Source organism: Chelonia mydas, chromosome 17, assembly GCF_015237465.2.
Source record: "Chelonia mydas isolate rCheMyd1 chromosome 17, rCheMyd1.pri.v2, whole genome shotgun sequence".
Lineage (NCBI taxonomy): Eukaryota > Metazoa > Chordata > Testudines > Cheloniidae > Chelonia > Chelonia mydas.
Window position 1 is genome coordinate 19,867,925 of NC_051257.2, and position 26,304 is coordinate 19,894,228.

General features: G+C 49.8%; 2 protein-coding genes across 5 annotated transcripts; one reads left to right on the forward strand and one right to left on the reverse strand.

Annotated features, from left to right (window-relative positions):
- Positions 1-2,093: 2,093 nt before the first annotated feature.
- C17H17orf50 (chromosome 17 C17orf50 homolog) lies at positions 2,094-5,954 on the reverse strand. Its single transcript, XM_043531370.1, has 3 exons — positions 5,710-5,954; positions 2,956-3,164; positions 2,094-2,155 (listed from the first exon to the last, which is right to left on the reverse strand). The coding sequence occupies exons 1-3, from the start codon at positions 5,952-5,954 to the stop codon at positions 2,094-2,096; spliced, it is 516 nt and encodes a 171-aa protein (XP_043387305.1).
- A 2,933-nt stretch (positions 5,955-8,887) lies between these two features.
- On the forward strand, positions 8,888-25,133 carry GAS2L2 (growth arrest specific 2 like 2). Of its 4 annotated transcripts, none has more exons than XM_043531371.1 (7): positions 8,888-9,873; positions 9,957-10,333; positions 12,993-13,231; positions 14,048-14,155; positions 16,070-16,166; positions 17,132-17,432; positions 18,404-22,727. In XM_043531371.1, the coding sequence occupies exons 2-7, from the start codon at positions 9,976-9,978 to the stop codon at positions 20,424-20,426; spliced, it is 3,126 nt and encodes a 1,041-aa protein (XP_043387306.1). In that variant the 5' UTR covers positions 8,888-9,873; positions 9,957-9,975; the 3' UTR covers positions 20,427-22,727. The 4 variants fall into 4 exon arrangements, 3 of the variants coding, with proteins under 3 accessions (XP_043387306.1, XP_043387307.1, XP_037736427.1); XM_043531372.1 differs by having other exon boundaries at positions 8,888-9,460; XR_006286376.1 differs by lacking the exon at positions 8,888-9,873 and adding an exon at positions 24,980-25,133 and having other exon boundaries at positions 9,919-10,333; positions 18,404-20,732.
- Positions 25,134-26,304: the final 1,171 nt, after the last annotated feature.

The window sequence follows — 26,304 nt, forward strand, 5'->3', positions numbered from 1 at the left end:
TTTGACAAAATGTTTTTCCTCAGGAATTGTCGATGGCGGGAAAGGGTCAGTTTTCAAGAAGCTCCTGGCTCAAGCCAGTGTTGGAAAACAAAGGTTTGAAATTGTCGAACTGTCCCGTTGCAATGGTTTTGAAATGCAAAGTTTTGGTTTCCCAGTTTGAAACAATTTTTGGTTTGGCAATTTCAGCTCATTGTAGTGGGGGTGGGGGAGGAAGGTCGAAACAAAATGAAACGTTTCAAAATGATTGAAGTGAAATATTTCAATTGACCCAAACTGATTTCCGCCCCCCAAGATTTTAAGGTCATAAAAATTTTGAAGATTTTTGACTTTTTTGTCTCCATGCAGGATGGGAAAAAACGTTCAAATCTCAAATTTTTTTGCAGGATGAGAAAACTATTCTGGGGCCCTGGTTCAATCCCCGAGCACCTGGCGAAATAGCATCTGTCACAACAAGCACAAGGGTTATGCACCACCCTATTTTGGGGGTTTGACTGGGATTTAAGGGGTGTGTAGGCCTTCTACACCGGTGAATTTCAGCCTCCCTGACCAACTGATGAGTGGCTCTAATGAACCATAGAAGATTAGGGTTGGAAGGGACCACAGGAGGTCATCTAGTCCAACTCCCTGCTCAAAGCAGGACCAATCCCCAATTTTTGCCCCAGATCCCTAAATGGCCTCCTCAAGGAGTGAACTCACAACCCTGGGTTTAGCAGGCCAATGCTCAAACCACGGAGCTACCCCTCCCCACTCTGCTCTCCAAGTCAGGGTGTGTCTACGCTTAGGATTTTCTGAAATCTTCCCCCCGTGATCTGTCAGCAGTGCGGTGCTACCTGTGTGATCAGCCGTGGCTGAGCTATTCCACGCCAGCCACTGGTGTCAGCTAAGTCTGGTACACGAGCAGCCAACCCAGGCTAGTGCTCCCATCACTGCTAGCACTGGGAGAGGTTACACCAGCGCTAGACTAATGGTGGGAGAATTTCAGACGCTCCCCAGTACACACGTGACCCATGCTGATGGCCGGTCCGTGGAAACGGGACTGATGGGGGGAATTATCAGTGAGTGGAGGTTGAAGGGGTGCCAGTCACAGAAAACCCTGGGGCTAGATCCAAAGTCCACTGCAGCCAATGGAAAGACGCTTGTTTGGATCCAAAGCCCTTCTCCACTCCCAGCACTGGCTGTACGGCATGTATGTATCTCCGTCCACTGCCAAATGCCTTCCTCCACCAACAGACTCTACCCTAGCCTCTTGCACCCCGTTACTCTTCGTTGCAGCCCTTTTTATCTCCCTGAATAATCCCTCGGCATCCTTGGGATTTTTTTTCCATGCTCCACATCCAGGGACTGTCTCTGTCTCCGGTTGGAAAGTGCCTGTCACCTTTTTGGGTCGCTAATGCAATCTGTATTATACCCTTATTATTATATGTAGCATTCAGATGCCAGCGGGGAAGAGGAGGAGGTGGAGGTATTGGTCTGAGGTGTATAAGAAACCCCCTGCATTGCTTTTCTCTTCCGTGGGGTGGGGCTGGCAAGGGGAGAGCTGGTTGGAGAATGTATGGGTTTGCTGGGAGGGTTTTTGGGTGGAAATTTTTGACTTTTTGTCAAAAAAAACCCCCAAAGCCCCAAACTGAAAAATGTCTCAATTTTTGGCAACCAAACCCCACAAAATTTTGGCTGAAAATGCTGCCAACCAAACTTTTTTTGTTTGTTTGTTTGTTCGTTTTGGCCAAAGCCTGTTGAAATTCAAAAAAAAACAAAAAATAAATTTGTTGTTTGGTCCCAAATGTTCAGATTTTTGCATTTGCAGTGACACACCCAATTGGTTTGAGTAAAACCAGATGCTTTCTGCAGACATTTTTGTTTAATGGAAACGCCCCATTTTCCATCGAGAAAACGTTCCAATGGCTAATTTTCAACCAGTCCTACGGGAAAGGCTCTTGTGTGCTGCGGAAGACCACTGAGGGCACGGGCCAGATAGACACGTCCTCAGGCAGGCAGCCCCTCACCTTCTTTTAGGAGCAAGAATGCGGATGCAAGATGTCTGCGGTGTCAGGCGATTTATGGGGGAATAAAGGAGAATTATTACAGTTGCCACTTCATTTTCTCTCCATTTCTTCATCTTCTGTTCCCCCTGGAGCGACAGCCAGGTTGATGGAATCTGGAATAAGGGACGATCACACGTTATGATGGGGGGGGGTTGACAGCCTGAATGATGAATGCTGTAACTTTCAGTCTCCTCTCCGTGTTTAATTGTCAGTGGTCTAGCGGCCTCTCTTTCCCCATCTCCTTTTGCTGCTGCTCTAGACGCTGCTCCCTGCCGCAGGGCAGGTGCCAACCCCCAGCCAGCTGCACCAGCTTGGGAATCTACTGTGGCCCTAACCCTAACCCTGTGCAATGTTGGCATCAGCGGTGCGTCCTCAGTGCTGATGTTTCGCCACACGCAGGCTGAGCTTCCAGCCAGCATTGGAGCTGGAGAGGTGGCTAGCGAGGGCGTTACCATTTGAGGGATGCCATGATTCTGGGAAGAGCTCTGCCGCGAGAGAAAGCCAGCTGGCTGGAAGAGCCCAGGGCTCTGGGAGCAGTGTGGGCTGCAGGAAGAGACGGGCGGGTTCGGAGGCAAGGAGACCCCAGAGAAGGGTGTGCAATGCACACTGAGTTTCTCAGGCACTGCACGTGGAGGCTGGCTTGGGTTCCACTCCTTAGCAAGAGGAAGGGGAGAATGGGGGCAAAGGGACGGGAAGTGACTGATGTAGGGAAGGGGGAGGGCAAGAGGGGGGATCTACTTTGAGATGGGGGTAAAGGGGAAGCACACGGATCCTCTGCGTAAGGCCCTGACATACCTGGGCTAGCCCGATGCCATGCCTGCAGCACGAGGCAGGTTGGAGCCCATGCACCCGGTATGCCTAGCAGTGCTTCACAAAGTCAAATCCCAGCCCATCAGCTCTTTGTTCAACCCACCTGCGCTCAGAATGGGGCTGAGGAGGCCCGAGCGCCTGCCCTCTGGCTCCTCCTTGCCATGGCCCAGGATGCAGTGCTCTATGAACCTCGGGTTGTAGTGCAGCACCTCACACTTCCTGCAGAACAGGATCTCGCACTCGGAGCATGTGTTGCCGGGGGGCCTCTTCTTGTCCAGCCGGCAACAGATGGGCTCCTGCGGAGATCTCTTCCTAGGAGGGAAAAGGGAGATGAGAGGAAGTCCTCATGGCTTCTGCTGTGCGGCTAGTCTCTCTCCCCAGCCCTGCAGGATGACACTGATTGTAGCCACAGGTGTGGCAAGTTTAAGAGACGTCCATTTCAAGGTGATGAAATGACACATGTTTTTAAATGGCTGGCTAGATTTCAGATGACTAATAACATTCATTATGCAAGCTAAGAAAATAAAACATTAAACCTCCTTCAGGGGTGACAGCTGCTGACCTGCAAGACAAAGGAAGAAATGTTGCCTTTGGACAGCATGGTACAATTGATCAGACGATCACCTTCCTTGAAGCATCCGGTAGTGGACACTTGGGGACAGGGCACTAGAGTAGGTGGAGATAGATCAAGGGTCTAGTCAATCCAGGAGGAAACCAGAGAGATCTGGGACAGGGGTCTGGCAAGTCTCACGTTCCTAGGTTAGGTTTCTGAACCCACATTTTGACCTGCTTGCTAAATTCTTACCCTCTGATCCAAGCTCCTGCTCTGATGTTAAGATACGGATGCCTTCAGAACAAGCCTCACCAGCTTTTTTAGGAAGCAAGGGCGAGCCTTGCACTGCCCAATAGCTAACCTGGTCTGCTGATGAAGGAATGCCATTGATATGCTGGGAAGGAAATCCTCCCCTGCCTTCCTCCTCAGGAAGAATACTGGCCTGAAGGGGCATAGGAGTAAAGTGGGAGACAAACTAGGGGACTGGATGTGGTACATAGATTCAAAGGCCAGAAGGGGCCAGTGTGATCATCTAGTCTGCCCTCCTGTATGACACAGGCCAGAGAACTGCCCCTAAATAATTCCTAGAGCAGAGCTTTTAGAAAACCAGCCCATCTCGTTTTAAAATTTGTCAGTGATGGAGAATCCACCAGGAGGACCCTTGTTAAATTGTTCCAGTGGTTAATTACCCTCACAGTTATTGCCAGTCTGAATTTGTCTAGCTTCAACTTCCAGCCATGTTAGACCTTTCTCTGCTAGATTGGGGGTCCTGCTTTGAGCAGGGGGTTGGAGTAGATGACCTCCTGAGGTCCCTTCCAACCCTGATATTCTATGATTCTATGAAGAGCCCACTATTAAATATCTGTTCCCCATGTAGCTACTAATAGACCGGAATCAAGTCACCCCTTAACTTTCTCTTTGCTATGGTAAATAGATTGAGTTCTTTGAGTCTATCACTGTAAGGCATGTTTGCTAATCCTTTAATCATTCTCATGGCTCTTCTCTGAACCATCTCCAATTTATCAGCATCCTTCCTGAATTGTGGACACCAGAAATGGACACACTATTTAGGCAGCGATTGCACCAGTGCCGGTCTGGAAGCCATCTCGGACTTGGCTTTCTGAGCACTGATTCTTTCTGCTGACATTTTGGGAGGCAGAAATGAAGCAGCAGATTCCAGAGGAGATGCACAGATGGTGCTCTCATATGGAGACTTTTCTTTTGTTCTTTCTTGATTTGTTGTTTCCTTTAATATAACTAATTTAGGCTGAAAGTATAGTGTTGCTCTTTATATCTGTTACACACACAACACTGGCAGGCTGTAGGGATCAGTACTGAAGTAACTGGAGGTTGCCTGTTTCATCTCTAGGTCACCATTTTCAATCCAGTCCATGTTAGCAGTGATTGAAAGTCATCACCCATGTGAAGGTTGTGATATGGTCTGAATGGAACGAGTTATCGCCAGTCTCAGGCCCACTTGTAGTGGGTAAGTGTCCATAACACGAAAACTCTCACCACGGTATTCCAAAGTCACAGTTCGATAACATTTTTCTGCCAAAAATTTCTCTGTCAAAAAATGCAGACTTGAGACGACTGAAACATTCTATGACTTTGGGTTAAATTTGTCAAATTGTTTCAGTTAAAAACAGAAAAGAAAAAAGGGGGAAAAAATTCCCCCCAAATCAAAACATTTTATTTCGACATTTTTTGCGTTAGAACAGTTAGATTTTTTTTAATGCAAAATGTCTTTTTAAAAACATTTCACCGCAATTTTATATTTAACAAGTTTTTTTAAAAAAGCCCCAGGGTTGCCCCGCAACAAACTGGTTTCCAGTGGTTTGGGTCAGCCACTGAACTGAAAAATTGTTTCTTTGCCCAGCTCTAGTTCATCCCCAGGGCTTTGCACAGCTCTAGTTCATTTTAGAGACCTGGCATTTTAGAGACCTGGCATTGATAATGATCCGTCTCAGTGGATGGAGCAGGTCATGCAAACAGTCCCTCTGGAGCAGCCTGGCCACAACTGATGGCCCAGTGTGCGGGACGCTTCCACTGGTGCTGTGCATGAGCTGGGAACAGAGGACTTCAGCCTCCAGGGAATTTAGAAAATGGTGGCAGGTTGGAGTGATCCTCTGGCCTCACTAGAGGACTTGGAGGGACACCTCCCAAGCTGTCATGCCATTGTAGTAACATCTCCCCTACTGTAGGTGTGAGGCACACCAGCACTGCTGCCGGCTCCCCTCTTTTCCCCCAGGTGGGTCACCCTCTGCAGAGCACGGCCTGCTCCCAGATTCCCAGTGCCGGTACCTGTCTGCCACCGTGGTCAACCCGGAGAAGATGGAGAATGGCGAGAGCCAGCTCCAGAACCAGTTCTCCTCTGCTTTGTTCAGCTCTTGGACCTGCTCTGTGTTGGACGTCTGAGGAGAAAGGGGGATGTAGGAGACTACGTTCTCTTCCTCTGTGTCCTCTTCTACCACTCCCAGCTCTTCGGCCTCCTCCTCTGCCATCTCCTTCTCTTCCTCCTCCTCCTCTTCTTTGCTCCACCAAGACATGGGCAGCTATCGAAATGCTGGGGGAGGGGCAAACAGCAGCATAAAATGAAGTTGGGGCTAAGGCCTCAGTATGTTTATATCCTCTACCTGCTGCTAGGACCAGTGACCCTGCTGATCAGCCAGGGCCCTTTCTTGCCTGACTCATGTGATGGTCATTCTCTGGGTTGACCACGTGGCCGAAGGCTTCTGGGCACTTACGTGAAACCACAGAACAAAACTGCCTTTTGTCTTATGGCCCTCACCCTATAGCACGAGGGGTGCTTCGGCTGGCGGTTGCTGGATCCAGATGCCTTGGCATTGGGCATTGCCAGTGAGAGGCCCCCAGCTCTGGACTCAGTTATCTGGTCCCACAGTCTGTTGCCTTCCAAAGCATGATGTGGGGCTCATCTCATCTCTCAAGCTGTAACCAGCTGTAGTAGGCCATAGTTAATGGTGGGTGTGGTTTGGGGAGGGGACCTGTTGTGTCTATAAGCTCTGAAGTAAAATCCTTGCAATGCACTCTAAGCCATTGAACAAACTAAGGAAGCTACCACGTTGGAGGAGTTTGTCACTGGCTGAATGGTCTTTGCATAATGTTACATGGTATTGCCCAGCACCAGGGAGGGTGCAACAAATCCCATTAACACATACGTGCGTGCCACCAAAATCCAGCCACACTCCACCTCTGCTGCTCGAGCCGTGTGGGTCTGGACTTGGCGGGTCTTATCAGGGCTCTGCCCCCCTTGCGAGTGAGTGGCATGCCAATCCCAGGAGCACTGCCTGGACATGGCCAATCAACGCAGGGAGCAATGAGTGATCAGACCAGGGCCTGGAGTCGCCCCCTTCCTGCCAGCAGGGGATGGGAAAGGGGACCACAGGAATTCGCCCTTCTCTCCAAGCACATGGCAATGCCACACTCCCAGAGGAAGCACTGAATGCCGGAATGGTGCAAAATCATTTCTTGCAGCATTTGCCTTGTGTCAATGCAGCTAGAGTGCCAGTAACTATGAGATGCCCCAGACAAAGCCCAGTACAGTTCAGTGTTTGAAACCAAACTCCTGCTGCAACCACCGCTGAGCCTGGGGACAGCGCAATGGAGCGCCCTGCATACTGCCATCCCTGCCAGTGGGCAAGTCCAAGAGGAACGGAGCGTGGGATTGTATGAGGCTTTCAGGGGACAAGCCACAGTGATCCAGGAGGTGCCTTTCAGTCCTGAGTTCCTATGAAATCCATCATGGCTGGAGCCGAGGCAGCCCATGCTTCTGCTGGGTCTGTCCCTCTGATCTCTCTGGCATCAAGCGGCCCGTGGAGTCCTTGCTAAGGTAATACACTCCCCGGGGAATATAAAATCTTTTGTCCCAATATTGGGCAGGGTTAGGAGATTAGACAGAGTCTGTTGCTGGGTTTTAAACAAGGTAGAGAAAGACCTGCCTGCCCTCCTTGTCTGGGCCCTTGTCATATTACACCAGGGTGATGGAGGGGGAGAAGGGACCTCGAGAGGTCACCTAGTCTAGCCCCCCATGCTGAGGCAGGATTCAATATCACAAGCCCCCAGCTGCCCACCTGCTCACTCAGCTTTAACATTTTAAATTCCTCCTGAAGATTACATTTCAAGGGATTTCAGGAGAAAGCCTCTTAGCTGAGTCTCACCTGCTGCGGCCTCACTGCCACTCGCTGCAAAGCCACTCTCAGCTCCCTAGCCGCCAGCTGCTGGCCCGCGGCTCATTGTGACACCTTGCGGGTTCTCCAGGCAGGTTCTACACACATGCCAGTGGAAGGGAGTGACCTGGTGGGTCACCCCAGGCTGTGTCATTGGGCATGAGGGCCCAGCTTTGCAGCAGGTCTAACCCTAAAGGCCCCGTTTTCTTTTGAAACCAGCGAGAGTGGATTTCAGTGGGAGCAGTAGGCCAAGAATATCTGTCCATCCACTCATGCATACTCCCAGCTCTCTTTGCCCTTGCTGGGGTCTGTTCTACCTCCCATAGCTCCCACTGAAGAACCTCTCCTTGATATAATCTCTAACCCTATAGCAGCCTCCTCACCCCTCCTCTGGATCTGTGACCCACCTTGTAATGTGACCACATCTTTCTTCGGGCCCCAGTCAGGGAAATGTGGTTCGTTTACGGGGAAAGGCCTCATCAGTATATCTGCATCTTCTCCTCGGCTCTTCTCTCTGAACGTTCACTGACACACGAGCTCCACAGGAGGGTGGGGTAGCCCTGGCCCCACGTGTTTTGTTGCTGCCCAGCAGCCATCCATGTAAACCTCCAGAGAGGTGCCCGGTTTCATCCAGGCGCTTAGGAGATCATTGGTGCAGGGACCAGGCTGGTGCAGCGAATGACTTGGGCTGCCACGTTTGGAGGCATTAGGTGTGGCAAGACGTGGTGACATGGCTACGCTGACAGTGCGGCCTCACTCTGGGCCCAGAGCTCGGTTTCTTCATCGGGAGATGGCCCATCAGCTCCCGATGCGCGGAGGCGACACTGTGGGGCTGTGATGCAGGTGCTGCGACCACATGGCGTGGCACCGTGGTGTGATTGTTCTGTCCTGGAAAACCGACTCCAAAATGTGGTCGCCCTCCTGATCGCGCCCAAGCTCCAGTTGGCGTATGATACCATAGACTGTTACACAGGCCGGATGAGCCCGGGCCCTGCAGTGCCTGGCTTCAAAAGGGCCAGATCCTCAGCTGGTGTGAATGGACACAGCTCTATTGACTCCAGTGCAGGTGTTTTGAGTTACACCCCAGCTGACGATCTGGCACTCTGGTTTTCAATTGAGGCAGAGGGCCAAATTTTAACCTCAGTTGTGGCTATCCGCTTTGACTAATTTCAGCAGGGCTGCGTGGGTGGAGTGGGATTTGGCCTGGTGTGTTTAGCATTTTGAGCAGGAGACTGGGACTCCTGGGGGGTCTGTCACTGACTCACTGTAGGACCTTGACCAAGCCGCCTCCCTGTCACAGTGCCTCAGTTTGCCAATCTGTAAAATGGGACAGACCTACAGTACTGCACAGAGAGGGCCGTGGGGGAGGAGGAACTGAGGATCAATTCATTAATGGTTGTAAAGTGCTTTGAGATCCTCGGAGGAAACATGCCGTAGAGTCATATGATATTTCTAAACAACCGCCCCCAAACCAATGCTCCAGACCCAAATGCTCCCAAACTTTGGGGGAGTTCAGAGTTGTTTTAAAATCTCCTGGTTTGGGGATTGTTGCTTTAAAAAAAAAAAAAAGGAGTGAGGCCCATTGGTTGGGAAAGCAGGAGCCTAAGGGGTTAACGGGGAGTGTTTGTAGCAAGTCTGTGTCACCAAGGAGAAGAGAACAGCACTTGGGGAAGGAAACAAAACACTGGGCTGTCCAGGAGGGGTGATTTCCCGTTTAAATCGACTCCAGCTCCAAGCAACTGCTCGGGGGAAGGAGACAGGCTTCTGACATTCCCAAGGGGGTGAAGGGCAGGCAGCAGGAGCTCTGGGTGAAGGAGAAACGCCCCAGCTCCTTGTCGAAGAAAGAGGGAGAGCCTCCCGGGGGAAAGGTCAGTTCCCAGCCTAGGAATGTGTGTCCCCTCGCAATGGGGCACGGCTGCAGGCAGGTTCCTCCAGGGGGATGGGGTAGCGAGGGCTCTGGGCCGTGGGCGCAGGAATGAGGCGTGAGGACAGCACCTTCCAGTGGAGGGCTCGGAGGAGCCGAGCATCTGCGTGTGGGGTGGATGGAGGAACTTGCTCTCCCTGCAGGAATGCAATTGTGATGGCTAGGGGATCTTACCCACGACTAGGGGACCAAGTGAGCTGTGCCACCAGTGAACTTGCCGCTCCTCAGGAGGGGAGAAATATTGCAACTTTTTCAGCCTAGATCTGCAGTTTGGCAAGTCATGGCGATGGGGGGTCCAGGGACAGGCCCATGAGAACCCACTCTGGGGGCAGAGAGGTGGAAACTCACCATACCGGGGTAAGTCTGGAACCAAACCAAGGGGTTGATGGTTCAGTGTCCCACATGGAAGTCTTTGACGCCCCTTCTCTGTCTCCCTTTAGCCCCGTGTCTCATGGCAAGATGGCTGGGATTCAGGGGGCCACGGTGCAGAGCATCCGGCCCTACAAGTCCAGTGAGCAGTATCTCTACGCCATGAAGGAGGACCTGGCCGAGTGGCTCAAGGAACTCTATGACTTGGACGTCAACGTTGGGTCCCTCCTGGAGGTGCTGGAGACAGGCTCCATGCTGTGCTACCATGCCAACAACATCACCCATGTGGCCAGAGAGTTCTCCCACGACTATCCGGGCCTGGCCCACAAGCTCCAGCTGCCCAGATACGGGGTGATCTGTAATGACTCTGCCCAGCCAGGGACCTTCCAGGCCAGGGATAACGTGTCTAACTTCATCCAGTGGTGCAGGAAGGAGATGGATATTAAAGGTAAAGGGGATTCTGATCTTTTCCTCCAGTTTCTTTCCATTATTTTCTTTTCTGTTTATTTCTAACACCTTTTTCTGCCCCCTCACCCCATGGCAATTCTTTTTCTTCTCATTATTTATTTGTCTTGCTTTGGTGCCTAGGACCACAGTCATGCACCAGGACCCCATTGTGCTGGGCGCTGTACATTATTTATTAGGTGTATTATGGTAGCCTGTAGGAGCAACAGTCATGGACCAGACCCTAGATGCTAGATGCTATACAAACACAGAACAAAAAGATGGCCCCTGCCCCCCAAAAAGCTGACAAACTAATATACTTCGCTCTTTCTTAGCACCTTCTCTCTGAGGATCTCAAAGCACTTTGCAAACATTCAGTTAGCCCCGTCACCTCCATCTTTATCCTCCATTTATAGACAGGAGAAACTGGAGGGAAGCCGCTTGCTCAAGGTCACAAAGTGGCCCAGTTAGGGAAGCCCCAAGTGTCCTGATCCCATCCAGAGCCTTGATCACAAGCGCATTTTCCCTCCCTTCTCATTAAACTTAGTCCAAACTGAGATGCTGTCTGGGGATTGAGCGCCGAGATGAAGCATCTTAAGGAAGGGCATAATGTCTAGTATCGTGTCCTAAGGCACTGGCCTAGATTCTGTTCCTGACTCTGCCACTGAGTAGCCATGTGAGCTCGGGCAATTCAGTTCATCCCTTTGGGCTTCACTTCCCCATCTGCAAAGGGGGCCAATATCCTTTGTTTCTCCCACCTTCTTGTGTGTCTTGTGTATTTCGCTTGTCAGCTCCTTGGGGCAGGGCTAGTCTCTCACTGTGTGTACGTGCAGCGCCCAGCGCAAAGGGGCCCTGCTCTCAGTTGGGGCCTCCAGGTGCTACCACAATACGAATAATGAATAACAATAACAACAACGCATTGGGAGTCAGAACACTTTCCCCGCCCCCTAAAAAAGGAATTGCAAATCTGATTTCAAGTTAGCACTGGCAACCCTACAATAACAACAAACTGCAGTAGGGACAGGAGTTGGCAAAGGGACATACGAGCGCTATGTGTCGGAGGTAGCTAGTAGATTGGATTGATTTGCGTTGCCCCTTGAATATCTTCTTTCCAAAAGACACCCGAATCTTTGGCAGCCTGCGCTAAAGCCCCGTGCAACAGCAGCTGCGAATGTCGTTAACGCAGCACTGCCTTAACGCATTTCCGTATTTCCCCTCCGATTGGGGTTCAGTGCCGCGCTGGCAGCTAGGGTCGGGGAGGGGGGTGTGGGCTAACAGCGTGTGAATCTCTGCCTCGTTGACTGGCTGAGGTTGTGCCCACGTGGTTGTTTTAGTTCCTTGGTCAAAACTGGCAGCAGGCTGCGGAAGGGCTAATCCAGGCCTTGGTTCTCTCACACAGAACCCAACCTCTGCTCCTCAGCTCCTTGAACAGCTTGAGCCGGGGGGAGCCCAGATTCTGTTTAACCCTTCCCCAGCCAAAGCAATGTCTGTGCTCACGGCCTCACTTTATCAAGACATTAGCAGCCACTTCCAGAAAAGCGCTGGGCGTGCTCGTGATTCATAGATCCAGAGAGTTTAAGACCAGTAGGGACCATTAGATCACCTAGCCTGACCTCCTGTATAACCCAGGCCAGAGAGCTTCCCCCAGTTACTCCTGTGTTGAGCCCAGTGATTTGTGTTTGCCTCAAGCATCTCTTGCAGAAAGGCCTTATTTGGAGAAGTCAAGAGATTGAGAATCCACCCCTCCCCTTGGGAGCTAGCTCCTACGGTTAATCACCCTCCCTATTAAAAATTGTGCTTTGTTTCTAACTTGAATTTGTCTGACTCTAGCTACCAGCCATTGGCTTTTATTCTACTTTTCTCCCTTAGATGTAATTAAAAAGCCAGTATTGTCTCCCCACAAAGGTACCTATACACTGTGATCAAGTCACCTCTAGGGCTTCCTTTTGATACACTAAGCAGAATGAGCCCCTTCACTCTCCCACTGTAAGGTGGGTCTGAATGCCCACTTGCCTGGCATCTCTCCCTGGCTGGGATGATTTAACTGGGAATTGGTCCCGCTTCGAGCAGGGGGTTGGACTAGATGACCTTCTGGGGTCCCTTCCAACCCTGATATTCTATGATTGATTCTATGATCTCATGAGCAGGATACCCCATATTTATACCTAAGGAATCCCTGATGTATGTTCATGCAAGGACACTGACACCTTGTATGTACCTACACATTTGCTTGGTGTATCAAGGATTTTCCATGCAAGTACCCCTTCACTTGGCCTATCAGGGCAGGACATATCCAATATGTCTCCCACCACTTACTGTACCCCCTTAGGCCTGAAGAGGTTAAACACTGAGGGTACATCTTCACCCATGTCTTCACAGTTGGCTCCCTGCAGAATGGTAATAGGTCAGGCTGGCTCTCACTCATATTGTCTCACCACACCAGGCCTTGCTTAGCTCTTCCTACATCAGACAGTCTCTGTTGCAGAGATCTGTGGCCACGCGATCAAATGCCCATCATAGCGTACATGCTGCATCCGTGGGACAATTCACCACCCCGGACACATCAGCGCTGCTGCTCTCACTGGCTCTGCCCTTGTCTCTCATTCCTTCTCTCCATCCTTCCTCTCCTTCTTCCCACGTTTCGCTCATTTGCTGTGCCTCAGAGGTGCTGATGTTTGAGACGGAGGACCTGGTGCTGAGGAAGAATGAGAAAAACTTTGTGCTGTGCCTGCTGGAGGTGTCCCGCCGGGCCTCTCGCTTCGGGATGAGTGCTCCCACCCTGATCCAAATGGAGGAGGAGATTGAGGAGGAGATCCGAGAGGAGATGGACCTCCCCCCTGAGGATACCCCACTTCCCAAGCCCCAGAGGAAGCCTTGTGACTTCAAGAACCTGGACCAGATGGTAAAGGGGTGGGGACACTGTAAGCCACTGGCAGGCACTGGGGGTCTGAGTTCCCTGATACTCATTATTCTGTCCAGGCGTGAACTTCAGGAGGACCTGAGTGGGGGCCTGTCTCAATGTGGGGGGAGGTTCTCTCTTATATGCAATCTACTTTGGAACCTTTCAGGGAGGAAGGTGCTACCTGAATGTGAGAGATTCTTATTCTTGTCTCATGGGTATTTAAAGCCCAGCAGAGTTAGCAGGAGTTCTGCGCCTCTGTTTCCAGCAGGCCAGACCTTCTGGTGGTTAGTCGCACTAACTGGGGTTAGAAGATAATAAGGGTCAAATTACTGAACAAAATAGTGCAAAGGGAACTGATTTCTTCAATCGTTACCTGGCCCCAGTTAGAAATCCGAAGGCCCAAATTAGCATGGCTTAAACTTCCTGGATCTTCACATCGAGCGCTACGTGATCCTGACCTGGATTTCGTTAGAGGTTCAAGAATGTTCAGCTAATTTCCTCCCCAACCCCTGTTGGGTTTTTTTATTTTTGTGATGGCTTCTGTGCTCCCAGTTTCCAAATACAGCCCGAGCCAGAAGCCTGGTTTTCAGGGCCCAAGCACAAGAAGGCAGCAGCAGAAATCTTTTCGTGTGGGATTTCCAGTCTGTTTTTACAGGATCGAGTGGCTTTGATGAGATTTGGATAAGCCCTGGCACCCCGGTCTGTCTGACAGAGAATGGGCCTAAGGAGCCTGGCACCCCCTCCCCAAGCTATAATGTTATCCAGGGTGTTCAGGGATAGCACTTTCCTCCTATTGACCGTGAATGGACTCCACAGGTCCAACACCTGGTGAGCCGCTGCACGTGCCCAGTCCAGTTCTCCATGATCAAGGTGTCTGAAGGAAAATACCGCGTGGGCGATTCCAACACCCTTATTTTTGTCAGGGTAAGTCCAGGAGGGTGTGCTTTCCAGGTGCTGTTATGTTGGTCTGTGTGTTACCGGGATCGTCTAATCTAGGCTAGGGGTTGGAAGGGCACCTGCACTGCTGTTACCATCTGGGGCTGGGATGCTGTGTCTTGGGGGGGGGATTCACCAAACATGGGCTCTTCACCTCTCGTTGTGCCTGGTCCCACTCCAGAAGATGGCATGTGTCGATATGGCAAGCGAGGCTGCCGGAGTCAGAGTAACCGAGCATCGTGACCATACGCAAGGCAGAGATTTTCATACTATGCTGCGTTAGCACAGAGCAAAACGCATTCAGGCTGAATGGCAGTGAGGATTAGCGATGGGATCTGCATGTCTTCACCTTAAGTAGGATGGGACAGCTCAATGGGGACCCAACACTGAAGCCCTCTGATGTCACTTGGTGAAATGAGTCACTCCACTTCCTAGTGGGACAGGGGACCATGTCTCAAAACCCCACCACTCCAGCCGGCCCATTGGTTGGACTGACTGGGCCATGGAGCGTGCGTTCTCCTTTCTCCCTAGAAGTGCTCTCTGTGGGTGAGAAATGAATAGGGCTGCGGGAGGGAAACTCCCCTTAGTGCTGCCAGGGCCATACCAGCTGTCCAGTGGATGAGTACGGGCTCCAGCCTCCAGAGCTGTCAGTCTGGTGCCTTTCACCAGCGGGGCATTCACTGTGGGGGGAAACATGGGTAGGGTCGTCCCTCCCTCTCTCCATCCTCCTCTGTATTCTCTCCAGTTGGTTTCTTTCAGGTCTCTAGGCCCCTTCATTAACTTTCCTGGGTGATAGCCTTATCAGTGATTGCAGTGAAACCCATGTGCCCTGCAGGTTATGGTTGCCTGGAGAGGACCCTCAGATTTTCTTCTCTTTATAGGGGTGGCCACCCAGATTAACCCTCAAACCCCTCTCCTGCCATCAAAGATGCCATCATGGTCTGACCTGCATGTACATCTCTCAATTAACTGAATAATCACTAGGTCCCCGAGGCATCCTGCTGGAGTAAGACATGGTGGTAGCAAGCTCTGTATTGTGTTGTGTGTGAGAACCTGCATATTTTCCGTGGCAGGAATCATAGGCAACTGCGCTCCTGGCTGCAGGTCCTCCACCCCTGCCGGTTCATCTGAGTGTATTCAAATCCTCTTTGGACTACATGGTTTTTTTTACACATTGTCCACATGTACCTGGGTAAGAGCGGTTATTCATGTGTGCACACACCTATGCAACCATATGCATGGCTAGGTATGCATGCATAGGCAGGCATGTAAACCAAATGTGTGCATGTGTTTGCATGCGTGTATTGTAGTGTACAAGCTAAACGCCTGCTCCTGAGATGGGCTGAGCAGTGAAGTCAGTGGAAGACTAGGATATTCTGCACCGATCAGGGTCAGTCCGTAGCGCTGGGATTTCCAGAAGGGCTCAGCACATTGAATACGCACTGGCTGTGCTGTATTAACACAACAGGTGCTGAGCTCTTTGGAAAATCTGGGGCGCCAAGCGCGGCAAAATCTGGCCCTGATCTCTTTGGAAAACCTGGCTGCACATCTGTTTGAGGATGTTATCTAGTAGCTGGCCCACAGAGAGTATGAGGTTCTCCTTTAATTCAAGGGGTAGAGGCTGTTTTGGAAGCCAAAGGTCCTGGGTTCTCTCCCCACCTGTGGCCATGAAAACCACAATATGCTGTGGCACCTGGAATTATTATTATGCGCATCACGTGTACGTGTGCATGTAACCCCGTGTGCATCCCCAGTCATGTGCCTGTGAAATACTGTATACACCTCACTGGAAAAACACCAACAGGATGGCGATATCCATCTGTTGAGCTTTCACTCATTTCTAAGCTCAGGACGCTGCAGGCCCAGGTGAGTCCCCGTTCATGGGTGCTCTGTTTGTTCCAGATCCTCCGGAATCATGTGATGGTGCGGGTTGGAGGTGGCTGGGACACGCTGGAGCATTATCTGGATAAGCATGACCCCTGCCGGTGCACCTCGCTGTGTAAGTCTCCTTGCGCTGCTTCAGTTGGCAGATTCGATGTGTGCAGCCTTGGGGAGGTCTGCACGGGGGGGGTGACTCTTCTCCTTGGATGATGTTAGAATCCGGTGGGTGTGTCCCCTTCACTGTCATCAGGTCCTCAGTAGTAGAAGACTGTGTGGGTCACAGCGAAGGACAGCAAAGAAGCATAGACAGACCGGAGAAGCACATCCGATCTGAACAATTCCCTAGGCTCGCCCATGGCTACGGTGCTGGGTGGAAAGCAGCTCAGCCTTTATAAATCTCTGACAGGGTCACAGGAACTTTTTGGTAGGGGTCATTTCTTTCTGGGTTCTTGTAGCAAGAGGCAGGTGCCTCCTTACAGCATGGAGAAGGCTCCAGGGAAGCCGTTTGTCTCCCATAGTGCCACTAGAGGTCAGGCTAGCACTTCAGAAGGGAGAGAGACCTACAACACCCCAGTCCTGCCTAGGAGTGTGTGTAGGAATTGCCCTTTGGGACTATTGTATTTAGGGTTTTTTTTGTTTTTTTTTTTTGTATATTTCACAAGGTTTAAAATGCCTCAGGGAGCCAATTACGGTGGCAGAATAATGTGAGATCTGCTCTCACTGCATTTCAGCATCTGGACGATAGAAATGTCGTAAGACAATGAGATCTTGCTTTATTCCAGCTGAGTAAATTATTCCTAGAGGTTAAAGACCCATGTGAAATTCCTAGGTGTGCCACAGGGCCAACTTTCCAATCCATCATGAGAATTCACAAGGGATTTTCACCATGAGGCTTGGAGTGGGCTGGCGTAAATTCTGGTCTACCCCAGTCTCCATGGCCAGTTAGAACATGCACAGTTGAATCGGAAGTGGTTGGTACTATCTGGCACTGCTTAGGTCTGGCACACCAGTACAGCCCCCCCACAAGGTTAATCCACCGGAGTGTGGTGACCAGAGATGCTGAGTCCCTGAATCTCTTCACAGCTCACAAGCAGGCTGTCAAGCTGACAAGCCCTCAAAGGCTGCAGGCAATTCAGGTGCAGCATGAGATCAAGGTCTGCCCGACACCCAGGACAGACAACCCAAAGAAGCCCCAGCCCACCCTAATCGTGAGCAGGTCCCAAAGCCCACTGCCCCCAGTGGAGTGGAGGACCTACACCCCCCAGAGCCTCAGCACCAGCCGGAAGCTTCGTTCATCTCCATCGCCAGATAGCACCAGCAAGAAGGACTCCAGGCTCAGGCCCCTGCGGGAGCAGTCAGAACCCAGGAGGGTCCCTTCGGCCAGGTAATGAAAAGAAGTTTGTGAAAGGCCTTGGGCTTGGTTTCCCGAATGACTCCCATGGATGCTGTGCTGAGCAGTCGGTATAGTCACTGACACTGAAGAGCGGCTGGCATTGGACAAAGCTGGAGAATTACACAGTGAACGGTACATTTTACTGCTAGCCAGGCTTCCTTTGCGGTGCCTTCCAGGACTCCCAGTGCCCCCGTTGTTCCTGTTTGGTTCCCACCTCAAAGGACCTGTTTCAAGCTTGAGCATAGTTGGCCATGGTCTTCTTCAGTGCCCATCAGGGTCATCTTGGGATCAGCTGGAGGGAGTCACTTAACTGCTATAGGGTTTCTGCTCAAGTGAGGCCCCAGGACTGGACTGAGGGTCATTGGCAGTGCTTGTGTGTGTTAGGACTGGAACAACGGGGGGGACTGTAGGTCAGGATTGAGGGGCACTGGCAGAGCTGTAGGACAAGGCCCGGAACTAGAAGAGGTAGAGCTGTTTCCAGATGCAGGTAGATTATTGGCAATCTGTGTGATGTCCCTGTGTAGATTGGGTGGGTGGTATGTCAGGGTAGAGATGCACTGGCAGAGTTGTACTGGGGCGTCTGCCCGTGCTTAACTGTGACTTCAGGCAGCGCACTCAGCCCCTCGCTCGCAGCAGCACCAAAATGTAACTGTTGTAACATTTGTAACCCAAAATGTAACCCATGCCTGTGTTTTTTAGTGGAATTGATGACATTATGGGGCCCTGTCTTGCTGACTTTGAGCTTGTCAGCACCTCCCAGAGGTGGTGGCCTGCACTGGCCTTTGTGCCAGCTTGTGAGCGCATCACAAGACCAATGATTACAGCCCCTAACGAGGGATGTATACGCCCTCCCATTGCTTGTCAGCACAGAACCAGCGTCATGCCCAGAGCAACGCGGGTACCCGCCTCCCTAGGGCTAGAGGCGACTGACACACCAATCTGATGCTTTGTCTCTGTTATAGGGCAACCGAGCGGTCTGCTACTCCTTCACGGAGGCAGCAGTTTGCTGAAGAAAGATCTGCTACCCAGCAGACCGCCTCCACCCAGAGCCGGAGGGATAAGCTGTGTGTTTCTACGTCCTCCCTGACCTCACAACTGACTGGAAGCGAGGAGGATGGTTCTGGCGCCTCGGAAGCTCTCCCAGAGCCCCAGAGAGGGCGTCAGACTAGTAGAATCCCTGGGAAGAATCAGAAGGACCCAGCTAGGCTTGTGCAAGCCAGGTGTACAGAGTCCAGGCCCCAGATGACAGTGCCAAAAGACAGAACAGCTCAGCTGTCAAGGGGCACCCAGTATGGAGTCAAACCCTTTCCACAGGCTCACAAGCCTCAGGAATCAGGGGTCAAGAGCTTTCCTGGGATGGTCCGTTCCTGCAGCCCAATGAAACCTCTTCACCTCTCCTCACAACAGGATTCCAAGGGAGCTGCACAGAGCCTCAACGCTGCACACGGCTGGGGGGATGCTGGGGTTGTGTTGCCATCCTCCCCAGTTAAACACATGGGCCAGACTCCAAAACAGGAAAGTAGCACTAAGATCCCAGTCAAAGCCGGCCCCACATTCAGCAGGCCCCCAACCCCTGTTCAGAGCCACCAGGGGGAGTCCCGCCTCCGAAATGGGTGGAAAGCCCCTGCCAGTGAAATGGCAAAAACTCCAGCTCTCTCAAAGATCAAAGTCATGTCCAGGGCTGAGGAAGGCTCTCAGGGGCACAGACAATGCAGTGGGGCAGTCAAGCCAGAGACATTGTTGACCAACCTTCCCACAAGCCCAGAAGATAGACTTGGCCTGTCAGATCCAGCAGGGAAGGACAAGGATCCAAAGGCCAAACTGGGGCAGGAGGTAGAGCCAGGGAACACCAATAACAGCAGCAGCAGGAGTGGTGGTGATCCAACAGGCTGCTCAGAGGAGAGGGAATGTGTGTATACGCCTTTGCCCATCAACCTGGCCCAGGAGCAGGCGCTGTACAGGAGCCTAGAAGATGAGATCTTATCCAACATAAAGGTTCTAGAGGCTGATTCGGATGAAAGCCACCACCCTGAAGGGAACCAGCTGGGCGACTTCGCCCTGGACTGCAGCCTAGCGAGCGTCACCACAGCCCGTGATGTAAGTGAGCTCAGGTCCTCCACGCCCTCCCTGTCTTCCGTTACAAGTGCCAGGCAGACCTTGCCCTGTGGCGAGGGTGTGCCCCGGAGTGGTGTCTATGTGCCTAGAGGAGAGGCAAAATGGCACCCGGCTGGATTCCTCTATGGTGATGTGATTGATGAACTCTCCCAGGGGCACAAGCCACTCCACCCAGTGGATGTGGAGAACTGGATCGCCAAGATCCCACCCAAGGGGGCTGTGAGGGTTTCCTCTCAGCCAAGTTCACCTCTGGTGAATGGAAACCAGGTGGAAAAGAAACTTCTGGAGCCAGAAGGGGCTTTGTTCCAGGAGAACGTGTCCAGTGAAACCAAAGGCAACCGGTCAAGGAGGCAGCCGCCTCACACAAGCCATGCAGGGTCTGCTGCAGTCAGTAGAAATAGCAAAGCTCCTCAGGCAGCCTTTGATGGCCCCAAGGCATCTATCAATTCTCCAGCCTCTGTGGGCGGCCTTGAAAAGTCCAAACTGCCTCAAGGTAAGCCCAAAAGGTCCCTGAAGAAGCCCGAACGGGTGCCATCCATCTACAAGCTAAAGCTACGCCCCAAAATCCGCCCACGCAGGGACAACAGACCTGAGAAACGGCCATCCAAAATCCCCACTCCAGTGACCTACCGACAGGCACAGAAAGTGGCCAGTGCCAAAGCCCAAGAGAAGGCCCATAGCTTAAAGCATCAGATCCGGCCAGCTCAGGACAGCCTGGATAGTATAAGGCAGAACAGCACAGGAAATGCTGGGTCCGAGGAAGAGGCTTGGCTTTCAGAACACAGTGGCTCCCCACAATCTGGGAAGAAGACAGTCCTAGCAGATACCAAAGTGTGGCTCACAGAAGAAGATGAGGAATCCTGGGTCTGATGTCTTGCCTGCTGGTGACAGGTTTGCCTCCCAGTTGTCAGTGTTTATAGCTCTACAGTGAGCCACATTCTCCTCCAGCCGCATTGGAGAAACGGGGTTAGAGAGGAGACTCTGGCCCAACAGATGAGAAGCCAGTGAACTGATGATGTTGGGGGTGAAGCTGAAGTTTTCCCAGGTTCTCAGTTGAGTGGCTCAAAAAAATAACCTGTTCATTTGGGCCAAAGAAATGCGACATTTATTTTGAAGGAAGAGAATCTAAGAGGCAGATTTTCAAAGAGGCCTCAACATGACCCTCAAAAACTGCAGGTACAATTTTGTGCTCTCTCCTGGTTTTTGGACATGCACTAACACCTCAAAGTGGCAAACTGAGTCTGCAATTTGGGATGAGGCATCTTTGAAAACTCGGTCCCAAGTCTGGAACTAAGAACAGAATTTAGAACAAAGGGTGAAAACTGATAACTAATAGTGTGGTACAATGGCTACCACATTTTTTCTTTTCCAGCAGATGGAAATGTAAATATTTTTAGTGCAAAAGTACTATCAGCAGGGGGAGATGCCAGTGATATGTCTGATCATTTTCTCCTTGCCCCTGAGAGCCACACCAAATCCATTGTAATATTTTTCTTTGACAGATGTACTTCTAAATTCCCCTCTCAATTAATCTGGTGGATTTCCAGGGATGGTGTACTTGTGGAATTGGGAGGAGAATTTGGCCCATAAATTGCAAATACAGAGGCCAGTTTAGCCCATGCAGAGAGGAGAAAGAGCATGGTCTTGTTTTTAAAGCAGGACAACTGGGTTCAAATAATTAAATCCCTCTGTGTCTCAGTTTCCCCATCTGTAAAATGGGGCTAATAATGCTTACCTCTTAAGGCACCGAGAAACTTAGTGAATATTTGTAAAGCACTTTGAGATCCTCAGGTGAAAGGCACAAGAGGAAGGCAAAGTATTATTATTATTGTCCTAGATTCATGGATGACTCTTGTATTGATCCCAGTGGGAATCCCAAGTGCACTTGTAAGGAAGTATTGAGCCCTGCTTTTGAAAAGGTTCCCCCAAGATTGCTCTGCCTTTTATATGAAATGGGCAACATGCCAGCCTCATTCTGTTCACAAAATTCTCGTTGAATTCAAAGGGAGTTTTCTAAAACACTGGAAGTGGAATAGCACACGAATTGTGTCAAAGTCCCTAATCAGACCATTTCCCCCTTTTTCATGAAATTACCGGGGCCAAATACTCAGCTGATGTAAATTTGATTTACTTCAGCTCAGGATCTGGGCCACAGTTGCCTGCACGTATTTTAAGCTTGTCATTATTATTGTTAAACCAGTAGCCATCCTTGCATTTGAAATAGGAAGTTACTTGAAACGACAAGAGCTGAAAGAAATACAATCATAGATTCAGATGGTGGGTTTGTTTTTAACCAACATGCTGGCGCTAGAGATGCCCTGTGATATCAGGAAAGAGCCCTATAGAGACCACCCACAGTGTCTTGATACCCATGAATGCTCTGTGTAATTTATGTGTGAATTGTCTTTACTGTTATAACTCTTGGAAATAGTATTTGAGGTGACTATTAATAATGCTGCTTGTTCCAGTTATATAGCGTATTCCTAAACCTTTGATCACTATACAATTCTCAGTGTTTGTGCAATAGAGACATTCCAAAAACTCGTCTGATTCAGTAACTCTTCTGTTTCAATGGGGATATGCAAAGACTGATCCATTGATAGCAACGATGCCTGTAACCCAGGGATGAAATAGCTTACTAGATGAACCCTTTGTTGCACTTTACACGGGAGAAATTGTTTCCAAAACAACCTATTTTTCCTTTGGGTCATTAAAAATCCCTAACTTTGGACCTATGGCTAGGCTTTCCAAGAGAGGATTAAATAGGAAACGTGAGTTCATAAAGACAAGAATGCAAGAGTTTACAAGGTCTTTGTTAATTAGAGCTGGTGGGAATTTTCGCATTTTTTGGAATGCTGATTTACAAAAATATGGAACTTTTTTGCAAAAAAATGTTCTGGATTTTTAAATTTCTGTTCATTAAAGGAGGCAGCAGGAAACAGGACAGTCAGGTCCAGGCAGTAGGACAAGTCAGGTCCAGATGTGGCCTGCTCCATATTTAAGATTGTGGACAGGTGGGTGGGGGGATCAGGAATGGCAAATGGGGTCAGGAATGTAAACTGGAGTAGTAGTAATAGGGTGAAATTTAATAGTGAAAAGTCCAAGGTCATACATTTAGGGATTAATAACAAGAATTTTTATTATAAACTGGGGACGCATCACTTGGAAGTAACAGAGGAGGAGAAGGACCTCGGAGTATTGGTTGATCACAGGATGACTATGAGCCGCCAATGTGATATGGCCATGAAAAAAGCTAATGTGGTCTTGGGATGCATCAGGCGAGGTATTTCCAGTAGAGATAAGGAGGTGTTAGTACCGTTATACAAGGCACCTGTGAGACCTCATCTGGAATATTGTGTGCAGGTCTGGTCTCCCATGTTTAAGAAGGATGACTTCAAACTGGAACAAGTACAGAGAAGGGCTACTAGGATGATCTGAGGAATGGAAAACCTGTCTTATGAAAGGAGACTCACTTTGTTTAGCCTAACCAAAAGAAGGCTGAGGGGAGATATGATTGCTCTCTATAAATATATCAGAGGGATAAATACCATGGAGGGAGAAGAATTATTTAAGCTCAGTACCAATGTGGACGCAAGAACAAATGGATATAAACCGGCTATCAGGAAGTTTAGGCTTGAAATTAGATGAAGGTTTCTAACCATCAGAGGAGTTAAGTTCTGGAACAGCCTTCCAAGGGAAGCAGTGGAGGCAAAAGACCTTTCTGGCTTCAAGACTAAGCTTGATAAGTTTATGGAAGGGATGATATGATGGGATAGCCTAATTATGGCAATTACTTGATCTTCAACTATTAGCGGTAGATATGCCCAATGGCCTGTGATGGGATGTTAGATGAGGTGGGATCTGAGTTACTAAAGAAAATTCTTTCCTGGGTGTCTGGCTGGTGAGTCTTGCCCACGTGCTCAGGGTTTAGCTGATCGCCATATTTGGGGTCAGGAAGGAATGTTCCTCCAGGGCAGATTGGCAGAGGCCCAGGGGGTTTTTCGTCTTCCTCTGCAGCATGGGACATGGGTCACTTGCTGGAGGATTCTCTGCACCTCAGTCTTTAAACCACGATTTGAGGACTTCAAGAGCTCAGACATAGGTTAGAGGTTTGTAACAGGAGTGGGTGGGTGAGATTCTGTGGCCTGCGTTGTGCAGGAGGTCAGACTAGATGATCATAATGGTCCCTTCTGACCTTAAAGTCTATAATTCTATGAATGCTGTTCAACCATGTGCTGAGTGATTTGATTGGACAGTTCACCCAGGTTGTTTTTTCAGGTGGCTTCAGCAAGATCTAAATCTGAACTGTAATCAGTGGGGATGATAGGAACGTTAATAACTCTTTGTGCAGGTAATACTAGGTGGAGAAGTGCTTCCATCTCAATGGAACAGAGATTCAGTGAGAATTTCAATACACCCTCTACAAGAGTCTTAAAGCTGCAGGGTTGAAACTGACTTGAGAGATGTGTAGGGGTCACCGTCTTCCACCTCAATTGCAATGGGTCAGTTTTGTGATATTTTACACTTTCCATTACCCACAAAGTTGCCACATGTTCCATTTTCATTATGTTCTCTTGCTGTCATTAGAAACACATTAACAACCCCATTGTCGGTATGAGATGTGGTTTGGAATCACTGATTCTGAGAATTACAGCCCTGGGTTTTGTTGCTTCAGCTGTTGTTGAGTGCTTGATCGCCCAACTCATTGTTTCCCTGCAAGATGGTGGGTCTAAGAACGTTGATTAATTTATCCTTACAATACCCCAGTGAGCTATAGAAATATTATTACCCCCATTTTACCAGTGGGGAAACTGAGGTACAGGAAAATCAAGTGACTTATCTAAGATGACTCAGGGAGTCTATTGCATAGCTGGGAATTCAACTTTGAACCCCAGTACAGTACCATAACCACAAGACCCTCCTTCTTTTCTTGCTGTCTTTCCCTCTGGAGTATGAAAACGTTTAACAGCTTTGTCTTGTGCAGCAGCAGAGGTAATTGTAGTAAGGAAGATCCTTGTTGCTGAATTCCTTTAAAAATTGGGGATGGAAAAAGACACCAATTGAGCCGTTCTCTCAAAGCTCCCTTTAAAATATCTAACCAAAATACAGGGCCTTCTTGATGTCGGTGGAGGCAGCCAAAGAATTATACATTGCCCAGATGGAACAGAGGTACAGTATGAAATAGACCATAGAAATTAGAAATTGAAAATAGCCATTAATCTTCCCTGCCCCACTAATGAGGGATACATTAATGAACCAAAACAATATGTACACAGAACGTGACTGCCGTGATGCTGCCCTTTGTGTGAGTGTCTTTATCACCCTGAAGCATTCCTAAGAAATGTCTACAATTTCCTACTTCTGACAGTGCGTCTTTATTGACGGCATGCTTTGAATTCTGTTTGCTTCCAATTTTGTCCCAGACTTAGCCATGAATTTTTCAGTGAAACTTACCAAGACAATCAGCACCCTGGAGAGACCTCAGAGCTTTAGCGTATTCATGGAATATCCTCTTGGTATTGACACCTTCTCATCAATTATTGGGAGTGGACCACATCCACCCTGATCGAATTGGCCCTGTCGGCACTGGTTCTCCACTTGTAAGGTAACTCCCTTCTCTTCACGTGTCAGTATATTTATGTCTGCATCTGTAACTTTCACTCCATGCATCTGAAGAAGTGGGGGTTTTACCCACGAAAGCTTATGCCCAAATAAATCTGTTAGTCTTTAAGGTGCCACTGGGCTCCTCATTGTTTTCATGGCACAAGTCTACTTGGCAAGAAGGATCTTTTAAGAATGAAATGAAATTATTTAGCTAATCAGCTAAACATTCACTTGGAGTGGTTTCTGTTAGTTTATGACCAGGCCTTACGAGACAGATCAATTGAATACCTTGACAAACATAACCATGTTGGATGAGTGTCGTAAATATACAGAACCAACAAAAATGGAGAAGATCCGTCATAGACTTGTGTTTAATTTAAATGCATTGGATACAGATTAATTTCCTTTGTTCAGAACTACAAGCTCCTTGATAACCAGTCTGAAAGTAGAGCTGCTTGGAAAAGTCAGGGTGCTTTTCACAGAAAATGTTGAGGTTTTGGTAAAATATTTCTGTTGGGACCCAAGACATTTTGATTGCGAAATGCATCTCCCATGACACACCACTGTCTCCCTTCTTGGAGAAGGTAGTTAGCACATCCCGGAAGTCACATGTTGGAGATGCATCATGGGAGATGAAGTCTGACTGGGGAGCCTGGCCTCTAGAGCAGTGGTTCCCAAACTTGTTCCTCTGCTTGTGCAAGGAAAGCCCTTGCCGGGCCGGGCCGGGCCGGTTTGTTTACCGACCGCGTCCATAGGATTCGGCTGATCGCTGCTCCCAGTGGCTGCGGTTCGCTGCTCCAGGCCAATGGGAGCTGTTGGAAGTGGCATGGGCCAAGGGACGTACTGGCCGCCGCTTCCAGCAGCTCCCATTGGCCTGGCGCAGCGAACCGCGGCCACTGGGAGCCACGATCGGCTGAACCTGCGGACGCGGCAGGTAAACAAACCGGCTCGGCCCGGCAGGGGCTTTCCCTGCGCAAGCGGTGGAACAAGTTTGGGAACCACTGCTCTAGAGACTAGGAGTCTGAGACACCTGAATTACATCTCCCACAAGGCACCATGGCATGACAGCATTTCACACTATTTCAGCTTTTAGATTAAATATTCCAGTTTTGGGGCATCTGGGCAAATCCAAAAAAGCCAATAC